The 18,401-nt window shown below is 40.8% G+C and overlaps 1 protein-coding gene across 3 annotated transcripts in view; it reads left to right on the top strand.

The window, feature by feature from the left end:
• The window catches only part of AOPEP (aminopeptidase O (putative)), a 562,421-nt gene that overhangs the window by 322,737 nt on the left and 221,283 nt on the right, over positions 1–18,401 (top strand). For 2 of the 3 annotated variants that reach the window (XM_088470081.1, XM_088470080.1), the window contains exon 10: positions 18,300–18,343. The exons of the other annotated variant lie outside the window; for it this stretch is intronic. In XM_088470081.1, coding sequence (XP_088326207.1) covers positions 18,300–18,343 — 44 coding nt within the window. The remainder of the gene's footprint in view (positions 1–18,299; positions 18,344–18,401) is intronic. 3 annotated transcript variants of the gene reach the window in all.

Here is an 18,401-nt window from a genome sequence, read left to right as displayed (position 1 = left end):
ATACCTCTTGCTATTAATAAACATCTTGAAAAAGAGTGATTGGGGCCAATGAAAGGGGTATGTGGAGACGTGGGGAGCTCAGTGTGGCATTTATTGTGGCATTTGGGAAGGTTGGTGCAGCATCTAATCCAGGGGAAGGTTGGTGCGGCATTTGTTGTGGCATGTGGGAAGGTTGGTGCGGCATTTGTTGTGGCATGTGGGAAGGTTTGTGCAGCATTTGTTGTGGCATGTGGGAAGGTTGGTGCGGCATTTGTTGTGGCATGTGGGAAGGTTGGTGTGGCATTTGTTGTGGCATATGGGAAGGTTGGTGCGGCATTTGTTGTGACATGTGGGAAGGTCGATGCAGCAATTGTTGTGGCATGTGGGAAGGTCAATGCGGCATTTGTTGTGGCATGTGGGAAGGTTTGCGCTGCATTTGTTTTGTATATTCTGTTTTTATCGAAAAGAACAGGAAATACACTCGCATAGCGTGTGAACAATATTGCAAAAGCGCTCGTAGTTTTATATTAAAGCCAAGGAAACCAGGTGGCTATGAACTCAGACTAATTATCCACTGACGCTAAAAGAACATCCTCCATGGTCATATAGTAGTCAATTCTAGAAAACCAGACTTTACGTGTAGGTGGAGAAGATGATCTCCAAAAAGTAGGTATTATCGCAAGTGTTGCATTGCTCAAATGGCATAATAATGATTTCTTATATTTTGACAATGATATAGGAGAATGATTCAGCAACCAAAAAGCTGGGTCTGTGGGAACAGGTGTAGTGAGTATGTTTTGGGAATTGCCATAACATCATCCCAGACGGGTTTAAGAGGAGGGAAAGTCCACCATATATGCAGTAAAGATCCCACTGCGTTCAGGCATCTCCAACATCTAGCTGAGACCGAGGGATAAATTGCATGCAATAGAGAAGGGTGTCTATACCAATGCATTATAATTTATATTGGGTTTCTCAAATTTGTGCGCAAACAGAGCTGTTATGGGCTTTAAGAAATACATTTTCCCAATCTTTGTCGGAGAAGGATCGCCCTAAATCTCTCTACCAGGCTAAGGCAAAAGGAAGAGAGGTCTGAGAATCATAGTGTTGCAGCAATTTATATAAGGTGGACACCGTATGTACAGTATTGCAAGGGGCAACACAAAGTCTCTCAAAAGGCTCCCAGGATGCTTGTGAAAGTCTAGAACCGGAATGGAGAAAATGTCTGACTTGTAAAAATTTCCAAAAGTCCCTCTGAGGGATATCCCACTTAGTTCTAATATCAGAGAATTGCTTCACTCCCTTGGAAGTCACCAGCTGACCGACCCTAAAGAGCCCCTCAACCGCCCATATAGAAAAATGAGAAAGGTTCAAGCCAGGGGAAAAATCAGAATTGGCTAAGAAGGACGTTAAAGGGCCAAACTCTGATGATATATAGGGTAAGCGATGCAGGACTTTCCAAAAGGAAAGGGTTGGAGAAATAGTCGGGTGAGCAAAAGAAAGTTTGGGTAAAGAAAGGAGCCAAGGGAAGATCTCAGGATATTACTGGGTACAAACTCCCTCCAGTTCCACCCACTGCTTAACGTCCCGACTCCTAGTCCGGTCCAAAATCCTGCTTAAGAGAACCGCATAATAATAATTTTTAATATCAGGTAGTTGAAATCCACTGCGATGGACAGACCGTGTCAGGATGGAGCGTTTAATTCTGGGTCTCTTACGAAACCATATATATTGGGAAAAGACGAGAAGAAAGAAAAAAACCCCTCTAATTGGGGTCACTCTTAGATATAAGTAAATAACTAATTAATATGTAACATTTAATGGATATGCATTAAAAATGGCTGCCACATTACAGTTCAGTCCCTTAGTTGCAATATAAAAGGACATACAGGAACTGGACAAAACGAAACATGAAACATGAAAAACATAAATATATAGAAAGCAAGGTGAAAATATTTCTCAGCGGGGTGATGTCAGAAGAAAAAGGATTACTCGTGTAATCTTATAGTAAATTCTCTGAGTTAACCCACTTAGATATCAGTCCAATGACTGAGTTGTGACAAGTAATTATAATGTGTATTAAAAGGAAATTAAGTAGGTTAGATAACCTGTAACAGCATCAACACATCGTTAATAAATAAGAACTCAAAGTAGGAGAGATACTAATCATACAGATATCACCAGAGAGCTCCCACTATACAAAAATAAGATAAGCACAGTATTAGTGATAAGTCTCGAAAATAGGGACAGTACGTATCATGCTGATTTCTGTAGAGAGCTTTCTATGTACATATTTCAAAGGTAAAGAAACACAGTATATCTCTGAATGAGGGAAAGTATATGATACATGGAAATATGTATTTCAAAACTCTCTGTAGAAAACTCCCACTGCACTAATTAATAGGGTAGGCAGACCGAGAATAATCAGTCTATCATCCAAATCAAGTTTGCACAGAAATATAGGCAGATAGATTAAGTCCATGTATAAGCATCAGATGTTATGTAAAATAAATATAATATCTGCAGATACCCCTGAAAATAGATATATGGAGAATATGAAGAAAAAATTATGAAATGAATAAAGTTGCTCCCTATCAATGGTGTCAAGACAGCAGCTGCTGCATGTCATTATGATACTCAGAGAATGACGTGAGCATACTGTCAGGCTCACCCAAGGGTGTGAATAAGTGAATTGAGCATCTGCTGTTAGGGCTGATGTGAAAAAGGAACCTGGTATGTAAGATAGTGCAGGAACCTATTCAGATCAGGCTGTAATGAGAGTGCTCATAGATAACAAGCAATCTTGTTAGTAGATGGTAAACGTGACTCAAGGTAAAGGCCACAGTATAATATCGTCCTAGTGCTGCTGCTAGTCACATGCCTCAACGGTAGTGGTGAGTAGTGAGAAGCACGGAGTCGTATACTCTGGTATGAAAGAAGTAAAATGAAGACTGCACTGCGACTCACACAAGGTAAGTAATGCTCTGTATCCCCATAGGGGTAGTGCAGAGCCAGTCACCTACACTCTATTCTTGCCTAGGAGCAAGAATAGAGCGGTACCTGTATACCCAGATAGAGGTCGGCAAGTGGTGGGCTGGATGTGTCTAGTCAGGAGTCTGTCCGTGTGTTGTGCTGTGTGGTCCCGCCTGTACACAGCGGGAAAACACCGATCCGAGATGCGCGTTTCACGAGCTGCTTCCTCAGTCAGATGCTGGTGAAGGTGCACAGCTGACCTTTAGCCTGCGTGTCAGCCAATCAAAGGGCCGGTTCTGCTGTGCAGTATGTTAAGCGCCTGGTTATAGGCCGTTTGAAGCTCTCTACTGATTGGTCCGATTCCGGGAGACCAGAGAGAGAAAAACAATAACAGCTACACGTGGTTAACTGAACGTAGCTGTCTGTATGGGAATTAACACAGTATGTCAGCATAGTGTTAATAAAGTCAGCTGCAGAGTCTAAATATCTTTAAACATCAATTAAAAATATGCTGATTCTATATATATATATACAAATGGGTAAATGAGAAGAGAAAGAGAGGGGGGAGGAGGTGGGGGGGGAAGGAGAAGAAAGAAATGAGAAGAAAAAATTGGTTTATAAAGGTAATGATAATTATAAAAATATTAGCAGTAAACTGAAATGAATAATAATAGAATAATGGAAATAAAAAAAAAATAATAATTTAATATTTATTGGAAGTAAGAATGAAAAAAAGGGGTAAATAAGAATAAGAGTAAATGTATGCATAATGAAATGAAAATAGAAAGGAAAGCCTGGCATAAATAAAAGTGAAGTAAGTGATATATGAAGCAAAAGATGTGATATAAATACAAGGTGCTGAGAAATAGCTGAGAGATATAATTGTATTGGATGATAAATTATATGGATACATAAGTAACTAGAAAAAATATATGTATTGGATGAAGGTAGTGAGGGATAAGTAATCGCGAATATGAAAAATTATATGAATACAAAAGTAACGAAGTGAAAGATGTGTAAAGAAAGTGATAGACTAAAAAGAGTTTATGTATATATGAGAGAGAATGTGTATCTGTGAAAGTAAGTAGTGGTGAAATGCACCCAACCACAGTGATAGTAAAGTGAGGTGAAAGAAAGTGATGGTATGATGAAAAGGAATATTGTAGCATTGAAATAAGAAAGTATGAGAGAAGTCAATTATATTATTCAAAGAATGGGTGAAGTCGAACACCAAACTATGTAAGGGAAGAGAAAAAGATGGTATTGGATTCTTATAAAAAGGAAGAGTAGTTGATCATTTCATTGAGTCCGTGAGGACTGACAGTGTTGAGTCTAAATTTCCACTGGCTTTCTCGTTGAAGAAGTATTCTCATGAGATTGCCACCTCTGACACCTAATTTGACATGCTCAAGGCCAAATGCTTTGAGACTTAGAGTGGTAGCATTGTGATATCTCAAGAAATGTCGGGCGACAGAGGTGAGTTTTTTCATCTTCATTAGGTCGTTTTGGGCATTCTTGATGTAATATTTTCAAATGGAAATCACACACTACCAGTAGAGAACAGAAACATCCTATGAACTATAGCTCCTCGGAGACAGAATTCTCAGGTACGGAAGACCACCCATCACCACCTGAAAGGTCTACACTCTCTTTTTTAGAAGAAAACAGGAGTGTAAGGGGATACCGTCCAAGAGGAGGAGGACGAGGAGAAGTCATAAGAAGAGGCAGAGAGGTAAGAACATGGGACTCCCCTACACCCCTCAGACAGTCATCCAGAACCCGCAAGAAGAATTAGTAGACACTGTAGACCTCAAAGTCGTCAACTTGTCCTCGAGACATCTCACTACTATAGAAATGAAGGTTCTCAGCAAAGGCTTATCTTTTTCCCCAAGCATGACATTTATTAGGTTCACGTGGGAAAAAGACTTACGTCTTTTTGGACGTAAACTGCTACTTAAAAAATTATTTTCTAGTCAATATCAAATGGAGGCCGGCATAGACCAAGTGGCAATTGCAAATCTACCTCTTGACAACACCCCTCTAACTTTAAATACAGAGGAAGAATTACAAGCCCTTTCAGAATTAGAAGAACTGATGGAACCTATAGATGGCTCTGATGATCTAAGAGGTACAAATGCTACATCGAGGAAAATCTGTAAGAAAAAGAGTACTTTTATACCACCAGACCACATCTGCCCAGAGATAAGGATCTTTCTAGACCTTATTTCTCGAGACATGGATGACATACAGAAAGAGAAAAGTACCACCAGCTATCCTAATAACAACCTGAGTCAGGAGGAAAGACGGGCACTCAAAGAAATAGAGCAGTGGGAGGACATAATTATCAAGCCCTCCGATAAAGGAGGGAATATTGTCCTCTGGCCCAAAGATAAATACCTTAAGGAAGCCTTCAGACAACTGTATGACAAAACCTGCTACAAACAGATGCTTTTCAATCCCATGGAACTCTACAACTTATTGTACCATAAACTCATCAATGAAGCTTTCAACAAAGGGACCATTACCAAGACTGAACAAAGGTTCCTACTGGTAGACATACCCAAAACACCAACCTTTTATTTGTTACCTAAAATCCACAAAAATTTGAACAACCCCCCCGGAGGACCCATTGTGTCCGGTATTGTGGGATTGTCAGAACAGGCCAGTGTCTTCTTGGATCAACATCTCAGAGACTACGTGGAGACCTTACCATCTTTCGTTAAAGATACTAGAGAGGTATTAAGAAAGGTACACAATATACAATTGGAGGAAGACCACCTACTGGTAACACTTGATGTTGAGTCCCTCTACACAAGTATCATACATGAGATAGGCATCTCAGCGATCAAGTACTTCTTACAAATAGAGGGTATGGATGACTTCAAAGAATTTCTTTTGAATCTACTGGAGTTCATTTTACAAAGAAACTTTTTTACCTTTGATGACAAATTCTTCCTACAGATCCGAGGAACAGCGATGGGTGCTGCATGTGCGCCCACATATGCCAACCTGTTTCTCGGATGGTGGGAAAGGGAGATAGTCTTCAATGAAAACAATGATCACCACACCAGCCATATAACAACATGGCTGAGATACATTGACGATATCTTCATGATTTGGCAGGGGAATCTCAATGATCTCCTTGTGTTCATTCAAGAACTCAACAACAACTCCATCAATCTAAAATTGACATACAATCAGTAAAGAGGAGGTCACCTTCTTGGACCTACACCTATTCCTAGACAAGGAGAAACATCTCTTAACAGAACTCTTTAGAAAGGACACAGCTACAAATAGTCTCCTACACAGTAGTAGTGCACATTTCCCGCCGACCATCAGAAACCTTCTAAAAGGCGAGTTCCTAAGACTCAGAAGGAACTGTACAACAGTAGAGACCTTCCTGGCGAAATCAAAAGATCTCACTTCGCGCCTACTTAATAGGGGCTATAGCAAAAAAAATGGTCAAGACAGCCAAGTATTTGGCTTTAAAAACTGACAGACATAATCTGATCTTCTCTAGTACCAGTAAATCTAAAGAAGATTCAGACGAGGTACGTTTCATCACCAATTTCTGTAATGAATGGAAGGATCTACAAGCAATCGTCACTAGACATTGGCATATACTGCTGATGGACAATGACTTACGAAAATCTCTACAGGAAAGACCCAGTTTCAGTTGGCGGAGATCACAAAACCTACAAGATAGACTAGTTAAAAGTCACTATGTAGGTAGTTAGGAGAAAACCAAAAATAAAAGGCACCTTCCCCTGTGGCAAATGCAAGGCCTGCCCATACATTACAAAGAAAGAGCACGTCATGGACAGGTATGGATATAACATCGAATTAAAACAATTTATTAACTGCGATGCCATGGGGGTTGTATACTGCCTTGAGTGTAGCTGCAACCTGAGATATATAGGTATGACCACTCGAATACTGAAACAGAGGATTCTAGAACAAATAGGTAACATCAAGAATGCCCAAAACGACCTAATGAAGATGAAAAAACTCACCTTTGTCACCCGACACTTCTTGAGATATCACAATGGGACCACTCTAAGTCTCAAGGCATTTGGCCTTGAGCATGTCAAATTAGGTGTCAGAGGTGGCAATCTCATGAGAATACTTCTTCAACGAGAAAGCCAGTGGACATTTAGACTCAACACTGTCAGTCCTCACGGACTCAATGAAATGATCAACTACTCTTCCTTTTTATAAGAATCCAATACCATCTTTTTCTCTTCCCTTACATAGTTTGGTGTTCGACTTCACCCATTCTTTGAATAATATAATTGACTTCTCTCATACTTTCTTATTTCAATGCTACAATATTCCTTTTCATCATACCATCACTTTCTTTCACCTCACCACACTTTACTATCACTGTGGTTGGGTGCATTTCACCACTACTTACTTTCACAGATACACATTCTCTCTCATATATACATAAACTCTTTTTAGTCTATCACTTTCTTTACACATCTTTCACTTCGTTACTTTTGTATTCATATAATTTTTCATATTCGCGATTACTTATCCCTCACTACCTTCATCCAATACATATATTTTTTCTAGTTACTTATGTATCCATATAATTTATCATCCAATACAATTATATCTCTCAGCTATTTCTCAGCGCCTTGTATTTATATCACATCTTTTGCTTCATATATCACTTACTTCACTTTTATTTATGCCAGGCTTTCCTTTCTATTTTCATTTCATTATTCATACAATTACTCTTATTCTTATTTACCCCTTTTTTTCATTCTTACTTCCAATAAATATTAAATAATTTTTTTATTTTTATTTCCATTATTCTATTATTATTCATTTCAGTTTACTGCTAATATTTTTATAATTATCATTACCTTTATAAACCAATTTTTTTCTTCTCATTTCTTTCTTCTCCTTTTCCCTCCTCCTTTCCCCCCCCACCTCCTCTCCCCTCTCTTTCTCTTCTCATTTACCCATTTGTATATATATATATATATAGAATCAGCATATTTTTAATTGATGTTTAAAGATATTTAGACTCTGCAGCTGACTTTATTATCACTATGCTGACATACTGTGTTAATTCCCATACAGACAGCTACGTTCAGTTAACCACGTGTAATTGTTATTGTTTTTCTCTCTCTGGTCTCCCGGAATCGGACCAATCAGTAGAGAGCTTCAAACGGCCTATAACCAGGCGCTTAACATACTGCACAGCAGAACCCGGCCCTTTGATTGGCTGACACGCAGGCTAAAGGTCAGCTGTGCACCTTCACCGGCATCTGACTGAGGAAGCAGCTCGTGAAACGCGCGTCTCGGATCGGTGTTTTTGCTGTGTACAGGCGGGACCACACAGCACAACACACGGACAGACTCCCGACTAGGCACATCCAGCCCACCACTTGCCGACCTCTATCTGGGTATTCAGGTACCGCTCTATTCTTGCTCCTAGGCGCACATGCTTACTCGGCTGCATGCGTAGGTGACTGGCTCTGCACTACCCCTATGGGCATACAGAGCATTACTTACCTTGTGTGAGTCGCAGTGCAGTCTTCATTTTACTTCTTTCATACCAGAGTATACGACTCCGTGCTTCTCACTACTCACCACTACCGTTGAGGCATGTGACTAGCAGCAGCACTAGGACGATATTATACTGTGGCCTTTACCTTGAGTCACGTTTACCATCTACTAACAAGATTGCATGTTATCTATGAGCACTCTCATTACAACCTGATCTGAATAGGTTCCTGCACTATCTTACATACCAGGTTCCTTTTTCACATCAGCCCTAACAGCAGATGCTCAATTCACTTATTCACACCCTTGGGTGAGCCTGACAGTACGCTCACATGTCATTCTCTGAGTATCATAATGACATGCAGCAGCTGCTGTCTTGACACCATTGATAGGGAGCAACTTTATTCATTTCATAATTTTTTCTTCATATTCTCCATATATCTATTTTCAGGGGTACCTGCAGATATTATATTTACATAACATCTGATGCTTATACATACACTTAATCTGTCTGCCTATTCTTCTGTGCATACTTGATTTGGATGATAGACTGATTATTCTCGGTCTGCCTACCCTATTAATTAGTACAGTGGGAGTTTTCTACAGAGAGTTTTGAAATACATATTTCCATGTATCATATACTTTCCCTCATTCAGAGATATACTTTGTTTCTTTACCTTTGAAATATGTACATAGAAAGCTCTCTACAGAAATCAGCATGATACGTACTGTCCCTATTTTCGAGACTTATCACTAATACTGTGCTTATCTTATTTTTGTATAGTGGGAGCTCTCTGGTGATATCTGTATGATTAGTATCTCTCCTACTTTGAGTTCTTATTTATTAACGATGTGTTGATGCTGTTACAGGTTATCTAACCTACTTAATTTCCTTTTAATACACATTATAATTACTTGTCACAACTCAGTCATTGGACTGATATCTAAGTGGGTTAACTCAGAGAATTTACTATAAGATTACACGAGTAATCCTTTTTCTTCTGACATCACCCCGCTGAGAAATATTTTCACCTTGCTTTCTATATATTTATGTTTTTCATGTTTCATGTTTCGTTTTGTCCTGTTCCTGTATGTCCTTTTATATTGCAACTAAGGAACTGTACTGTAATGTGGCAGCCATTTTTAATGCATATCCATTAAATGTTACATATTAATTAGTTATTTACTTATATCTAAGAGTGACCCCAATTAGAGAGTTTTTTTCTTTCTTCTTGTCTGTTCCCAATGATTCATACTCTCCGGGGAGCACCTCCACTCTGTTATTTCCCCATGCCCCTACTGACCATAGGGCTTTGACCTTGATGACTGTGGATTTCTCATATTATACCATATATACATATTGTTAATATCATATTATCCTGTGCTCATCTAAACTCCCCCATCCCCCTTCCCTTGATATTGAAACCATATATATTGTTGGATCAGGAGCTGTACAGAATGGAACCAGGAATCCGGGACATGAATCGGCAAAGTTTGGAGGATATAAAGCAATTTGGGGAGAGTGTTCATCTTAACAACATTTACCCTCCCTAGCCAAGAAAGTTGTTTAAAGTGCCACCTACTATAATTTGCGCGTATTACTTGAAGAAGTGGTTGAAAATGTAGGGACCAACTGGGTCAGGTCACGGGGTAATTTAACACCTAAATAGGTTAAATGTGAACTCTGCCATAAAAAGGGGAAAGAACATTTCAGGCTGGTTATAGTTGAAGGAGGGGTTGAGATATTGAGGGCACATGATTTGGACATATTAATCTTAAACTTGGAAAGTTCTCCAAGGTGTCTAACTCGCGCATAAGGTGAGGGAGAGAGGTATCAGGTTGTGAGACTATGGCCAGTAGGTCATCAGCAAACATAGCTAATTTATACTCCACATTGCCCACAGAGAGACCATAAACACGGTTGTTAGCCCTAATTGATCTTGCAAGAGCTTCAATGCATAGTACAAACTTAGCGGGGACAACAGGCATCCCTGTCTCGTCCCATTACCTATGGAGAAGTTGTCGGAAAGAGAGCCATTGACTCGGACCCAAGCAGTGGGCAGTCTGTAAAGGGTAATGATCCTGTGACATCACGCGGCGGTCAACAGGAAGTCCCTGAGCGATATCATATAGTGTGTCCCCGGCAGGGTGTGCTCAATGTCGTTCATGACATTGAGCACACCCGCTGAACGATATCATTAATGATAGCGTTCAATGCCGGGCTCTCTCCCCCATTCCCCAACATGCAGCAACCTGATGACATCGTCAGGTTGGCCTGCATGTTAACCCGATGAACGATGATGATCGACCCGCGGGAATGCCCGTTTTCGTTACCGTTCATCGTTTTTGTGTTAAAAATGGATGATAAAGTGGACGACTGAATGATAACAATATCATTATCGTTCAGTTGTCCACTTTAATCGCCCAGTGTGTACACACCATTAGAGGATGAAAAGGCAGAGTCCTCAATAGAAGGGGACATCGGGGGAGCTGGGGGAGAAGAGGAAGGGCTTGAAGCTGAAAGATCTTCAATGGGCCTGGATGGGGTGGGTTGCAAAAAAGGCTGCATATTTGCCTGGGACAGGGACTCTTTTGGAAGAGGTCTGTTACCTTTTTGAGTGGGCTTTTTGTTCTTGACCATAATGTAGCAAAATACAAAAATCAGCAGAAAACAGCAGAGGTCAGAGTTGGTGACATCAGGTTACATACATGTTACACCAGGGAATGCCCATCAAACGGTGACTCCCGGTGGTCTGACATTTAAGAAGACATCGGGTCACAACAAGCAACATATTTAAGGACAGTCACATAGTCACCCCCTAAATTGTATCTGGACACGATGACAGGCATCCAGCGAGGTACCATTCAGGGGCTTTGGAGGCCAAAAGGTGCTGCAGCAGGAAGTGTCCACCAGGCCATCGCAGAAATCGAGGCCCCAGTTGGGAAGGACAGGCTGCAACCCGCGGGAGCAAACAGAGTTACTCCCCGGCTCCATAGCTCGATCCCCCCTGGTAGCCGGTGAGGTGTGCAGGTGAAGGATGGTGTCTGGGTATATCTGCTGCCCGGGAAGCCACTCCACGGCGCCGACAAACACAGCCAAAGCGGGAGCTCAGTGATGGAGCGTCTTGCTCCCTCAGCCGCCAGGCCACTCCCCCCCGTGGCACTTGTTGTGGCATGTGGGAAGGTCAGTGCGGCATCTGTTGTGGCATGTGGGAAGGTTGGTATGACATTTGGTGTGGGCTGTAGACCAATAATAATTTTAAATTTCAAATTGGCCTCACATGCACTGTAGCGTAGGGATGCTACGAGCACCAAAGCTCCACACAACACCTCTGCGCAGAGTGTAATTTTTGCTCAAAATGTGCATATTATTTGCACAAACAGCTGGAACTACTTTGCTATACTGCACTGATCAATTTGATGTGCGACACTTGTATGTCTGTGTGCAAATGAGTCTGATTCAGTATACAAAGTACCACGATGCAGCAGGCGCAGCTTTTTCTCATGCCAAGTTGCATCGTGCTTCACCTGCAACTTTGTACATGTTTAAAACTAATTATGCAGTTAAAGTTGCAGCCCAACATCTGCAGCACACTTTGAGTAGAATTTTGCTGCATTTGCAATACAAATAAGTTACAATCTAAAGATAAAAAGAGCAGGGCCATAACTTGGGGTGTGCGAGAGGTGTGTGTAGCGTAGAGCCCTATGGGTGGCACCACCGCTAACCCACGGACCCTGTACCTGGCTAGCAGGGTGCTTGGAATGGTACCCTGCCTCCAGAATTGCTGCTGGAGTGCGACCCAGAGTTTTCGTTGGATGCTCTAGACGTGCACACTGTACCTCTTACAGCCCCAGCAATGCTGTAATTCTTGACTCTGCTGGCTTCTCCACTTCTGCATGCTGTCATGTGTGCAGCGTGCATGGGCAGCACATGACGTAGAAAAGCCCTGTTATGACATTGATAGATTGTATGCTACTTTTAGGACCGTGGCTCAGTCACGCTGCGTGGCTTGTGGTTTATCTTATATTGAGGCTGGGTGTATGAGACACATCTGTATAAAACTCTTAACCACTCATTCCCTACATCTCTACCCTTCTGTCTGCCCACATTCCCTCCCACACTCTTTGCTCCTCTTCCGGCCTCCACCTAACCTCCACTCTGCTTGCTGTTCTATCACTCTCAACACCAAGATTTCATTCAATGTGCCCTCATTCCAGAACTCGCTTTTTCATCTTGTCAGACTCTCTGCTAGTCTCCCCAGATTTAAATGTGTCCTAAAAATGCACCTTATTATTAATGCTTACCAGCCTCCTCATGACTCGCCATTCATCTACTCTAACTTTCCTCCTTGTATCCACCCTAACTTTCCTCCTTGTGTTCACACTCAGGAAACCACTTGACAAATTGGTGCAACATGTGGGAAGCGGCTAGTCCACCTGAGCTTACGTTTGCAGCCTTTTCCCATATCCTGCAATAAAGGAACTAAACAAAATCGCATCATAGACTCTTATTCCTGAATGTATCTGTTTTCCGTATTTAAGTTAGCTTATATGTTTGCTTTATGCATATTGTATGGACTGGAGAGGGGTTTTTTTGCACAATTTGTCTATTGCTCATATGTGGTTGATATAAATAAAGATATTTATAAAAAGTTAATAATACATGATATTTGTTATAGCCCCATTTATGCATCATATTTCTTATGAAAAAAAAGAGACATGACACAGGATTGATGGTAGCGCTCATCTTTCTTTCTCTGGACAAGCGTTTTTCCAGATGCCCCAAACAATCTGAAAGGGAATTCATCAAAGAAAATAACTTTACCCCAGTCCTCAGCAGTCAAATCCCTGTACCTTCTGCAGAATATCAGTCTGTCCCTGATGTTTTTCCTGGAGAGAAGTGGCTTCTTTGCTGTCCTTGACACCAGGCCATCCTCCAAAAGTCTTCGTCCTTTGTCATGCCAACAGTAAAGCATCCTGAGACCATTCATGTATGGGGTTGCTTCTCAGCCAAGGGAGTGGGCTCACTCATAATTTTGCATAAGAACACAGCCATGAATATAGAATGGTACCAAAACATCCTCCAAGAGCAACTTCTCCAAAACATCCAAGAACAGTTTGGTGGTGAACAATGCCTTTTCCAGCATGGTGTAGTACCTTGAAATAAGGCAAAAGTGATAACTAAGTGGCTCAGGGAACAAATCATCTAAATTTTGGGTCCATGGTGAGGAAAGTCCCCAGACCTTAATCCCATTGAGAACTTGTGGTCAATCCTCAAGAGGTGGATGGACATACAAAAACCCACAAATTCCAAGCATTGATTAGGCAAGAATGGGCGGCCATCGGTCAGTATGTGGCTCAGAAGTTGACTGACAGCATGCCAGGGCGTATTGCAGAGGTCTTCAAAAAGAATGGTTAGCACTGCAAATATTGACTCTTTGCATAAACTTAATGTAATTGTCAATAAAAGCCTTTGACACTTATGAAATTCTTGTAATTTTACTTCGATATACCATAGTAACATCTGACAAAAAGGTCTAAAAGCACTGATGCAGCAAACTTTGTGAAAACCAATATTTTTGACCATGGCTGTATGATAAGCTGTTAGGGAGACAAGCACAATACACATCCTGGCCCCACAAAAAATCCTTATGGCAGACTGTCTGTGATGCGGTCAATTCTGTGGGCTCTGTCAAGTGTAACCCAGAGAACTGCTGCAAAAGGTTCTCGAAAGTTAAAAGGCACTTTAAAGAAAAGCTGACAGAGGAGATAAATGCACAAGAGGGACATGGAGTGGGCCATCACACCACCTGGACTTCACCTCTTACGAGCAGGAACTGCGGCAAATGATTCCACCTGAGATACTCCCTAGCATGCATGTGGAGGACATAGATCGTGCACCCCCTCAACCCCAAACTGGTGAGTAACGCACATTATTTTAAAGTATAGTTTTATTTTGAGCTCATAAATCTATATAAATATTCCAGCATTTGTAACTTTATTTTAAAATATAAGAATAGTGTCAGTTTTAAATAATAGAACATCATAAATTAGTGTCACCATTACACACGAAATTAAAGGTCAAAATGTGTACAATAATATTTTCTATAACAACAATTAAAACCCATCAGCATTTATGACGCACTGCTTTTATGTTGAAATATGCATAGTATTGTTCTGATGCCCTTTTATAGACCATTTTTTTAAATATAATATTGACTTGTATTTTACTACAGCTGCACAGAGCAAGATAAAAGCTTCAGCCAAAAGGTGCCATCCCACAGTCGATGATGGTGAAGTCGCTGGTGAGTGCTCCTAATTTACAATATATAATAATGTAAAATCAAGCAATTGTTTACAAATGGCTTTTGAATTTTACATTATTGTAGTGTAACAAATCCCCAATTATTGTTAAAGATTGTAGTTCGTCATCCATACTCTAATGAATGCATCTAAACCAGTGGTTTACAAACTATGGGGGGTATCCAATTAGCCACGATAACTTACCACGGCTAATTACCTCTCCCGGGGCTATCCAATTAGCCCTGAAGTCAGCCTGACGCGGGCACTTACCAGGTTTTTTTTTGGCACCTGATGTATCCAGAAAAAGAATCCTCGATAATTGCTGTTTTTTCACGAAAGCACACAGGTTCGCGAGCTTATCGCAGCACCTATGTGTTTTTGGGAGAACTATCCTATTATTTCTACAGAAATAATAGGATAGGGTGAAAAAAACATCTGCGAAAATCGGGGATAATCTGCTAAAAATCTGCGTTTTTCGCCGATCGCAGGAGTCAATTTAACGCCAAAACAATGTCTTTAAGGCACAGTTACTTTCAGGTTTTAAGTTTATTCATGCTTAAGCACAGGTGGTTACATCAAATTGACTAAAGTACTGCTTTTTCTACCTGTGCTCAAGCATGGATATCCTTAAAAACTGGACTGTAGAAGTGCCTTGTGGGCCGGGTTTGGAAACCACTGAGGTAAAAAACATTATTAAAGGTATTGTGAATGAAAATAAGCTGGACATATACAGTGTAATTTAAAACATTATTCACCTACCTACTTAATAAGAGTCACCATGTCAGTCACTTGACACTTTATTACTGTAACAAACTAGAGACACACAGCAAAATAATTACAGAATAATGTTTTGCGATCTATTATGCATAAGATGGCCCAGCTAGAAAAATATTAATCTTCTTATTAGTAAGTTAAAGTACAAGACATCTTTTCACACATAGTAAACTTAAAGTAAGTTGCTTAAATACTTTGGTCATTGTGTAGGGGAAGTAACATGCATGATTACTTACATATTCTGTCCTATTTTCAGGGCCAACTCATGCAGTAACACCATCGCCAGTCGTGATTGATCATTTGGGAGGAGAGGATCACATCGTCCTCATGAATATAGATACAGCAGAGCCTGCAGAGAATCCACCTTAGAGGACACTGTTAAATCCTAGCTGCATTTGAGCTCACAAACAACAACAACCCTCCAAAATATGGAAGCACTGTCCGAATCACTGGATGTCTTCCGCAGACTGCAATACATTTTATGAGAGATCAAACAAAGCAAATGAATACAATAACATCCTAGTTAGCAGAAATAGCTAGATCAGATGCCACAGAAGAAGAACCAGAATGGCCACACCCATTGATTGGCGGTTACAGGACATTAATCAATCCTTTAAAGATCAAACACAAGCACTACTCATGCTGCATAAAGAGCTTTACCTGCTCCATTCAGTGGTAGATTTAAGGGTCAGGCAGCCCTGAGGATCAACATTATTGGCCGTTCCCCCCTTGCATCAAAGCAGCTGCTGATCCTTTTTATTTTTAAAAAAAAAGCTGTTCATTGCAGACCCATGGCACAGTGATTGACAGGAAGTACCGTTTGGGGGTTGTGACATGGGGGGTTGGTCAGCAAAATGCAGGCCTGCCAGTGTGTTTAAACGCCGTTGAAGGGGTGTGCATAAATTAGGCACTGCGATGCCATACTCAGCTTGGGCTTTCACCCACGCTTTTTTGCGTGCGACCAGGTTAGCTATTCCTGAGTAAGGTCAGACATTATGCAAGTGAGCGTGAGGCTGCGATTGTACTCAATGTTACCGATGGTTTTGCAGTCTTGCTAAGTATTACGGGTGTGTGTAAGTTAAGGTGGGCGTTCTTATGTTGTGCTGCGTTGGCATTGCAGAGGATTAGTATGTCTTCGCAGTGAGACTGCGTGCGTAATCACTATTGCAATCCCAGTTGCGATCCGTACTGACTAAGGCTCAATATCTATTCTTGAGCAGTTAGCTTAATTAGTACTTCAGTCAATTTGATTTAACCATCTGTGCTCAAGCATGATATCCTTGAAACCTGTGCTGTTAGGTTGCCTCCAGGGGCGTATTGAGAGAGGAGGGAGCCCGTGTTCATTACCCGTCTGGGGTTTCCTCCTCTCTCCCCGGCGTCCGGCAGCAGACTGACGCGTCTGACTGCAGCAACAGCAGACTCTGGCCGCACCATTTCCCTGCCGATTTCCTCACTGTGCATGTGCAGAAACGCCGGAAAAATGACCCGACGCAGGACCTCGGAGAGGCAAGTATGAAATAATATGGGTGCAGGGTGTGCAATGCGGGCCCCCACCTGGACTCAGGGGCCCGTGTGCACCGCACACCCTGCACCCATTACAGATACGCCCCTGGGTGCCTTAAGGAGTGAGTTTGGAACCACTGCCCTATACTATAAAAAGGGTGAAGAAGTCCGGAGAGCAATGTCAGATTTACCCATCTTGGATTCAATAAGCTCGGAGGTGCACACATTTGATGCATTAGGATGCCTACTTTCAGAATGGTGGGCCTTGTTTGGTTGCCATATCATTCCTACATATTTTATGCATTACATCCAAGCCTAGCAACAAAAAAAGCATTATAATTTTTTCAAGTGCATATTTCATTATTTAAACCTAAGTGTAGAATCCTGCTTTTTGCTATTTTGGAAAGGCGAATTATTGCCGAAGCAAGAGCTAAAAAATAGTTCTGTATTTTTTGCTATATGGTGCAAGACACTTGGCACAACTTAGATATTCCGCCACGGGTAGCAAAGCATACTTTTTCCTTAATATTGTGTATAACGGAACGCGGCAGGAGGAATGGTCGTGGCTGCTCACATCTGAACCTTATTTACACAGATTTGCTACTTAGTCGGACACAGAAGTACAAGTACTGCAATGTTACTTTGTCAATTTAGTAGTGCGAATAAGAAGCAAATTTTAAGATAAAAGATGCATGCCACAGCTAAATGACAAAGTCTGTGACACGATAAGAGGAAAGGTAAATGAGGACACATTTGTAGTTAATTTATTGTAATTTCAATAGAATAACACTTTTTTGCCCATTTTGGGTAGATTTGTCAATAGGAATAAAATAATGCTATCTTCTGGAAATAAACAAGGTATAATTTGTGTGGGTACTTGCATAAAAATGACTGATATTAATGTTATATTTATTAATAACTGTCAAGATACTTTTCTCTAATCAACACTTCATTAGAATATTGTACAAATAATGTGATTTTAGCAGTTTGTGCTATTGCTGTCACACTATCGTGATTCCTATTTCCATCATCCTCTAAGATAGCATCAGTTTTCACAGTCAAGCTCTGAAAATTTTTCAGACAGCAATGGGGAATGGGTCTAATACATAATTTATTGGGAAACTACAGTACTGGCTTTGCATGTATATTGGACCTGTTCACCATGATGAATAGACCCTATAATGTGTTCACTGAAGATCTTTCTGATGACAAGTGTTATATTATCTCTTTTTTTTTTTTTCTCCTTTCAGGATTTTCTGCACATGTTGTTGGAAAATGTTGCTGAACAAGACATGTAAGTGCTAATATATAGATTGAAGATACTTTTTTATGATCATCATTATTATCATAGT

The sequence above is a fragment of the Taudactylus pleione genome, unplaced genomic scaffold (assembly GCF_031769625.1).
Source record: "Taudactylus pleione unplaced genomic scaffold, aTauple2 ptg000095l, whole genome shotgun sequence".
Lineage (NCBI taxonomy): Eukaryota > Metazoa > Chordata > Amphibia > Anura > Myobatrachidae > Taudactylus > Taudactylus pleione.
The sequence above is the reverse complement of the archived record's forward strand: the minus strand, read 5'-3'. Positions and strand labels throughout refer to the sequence as shown.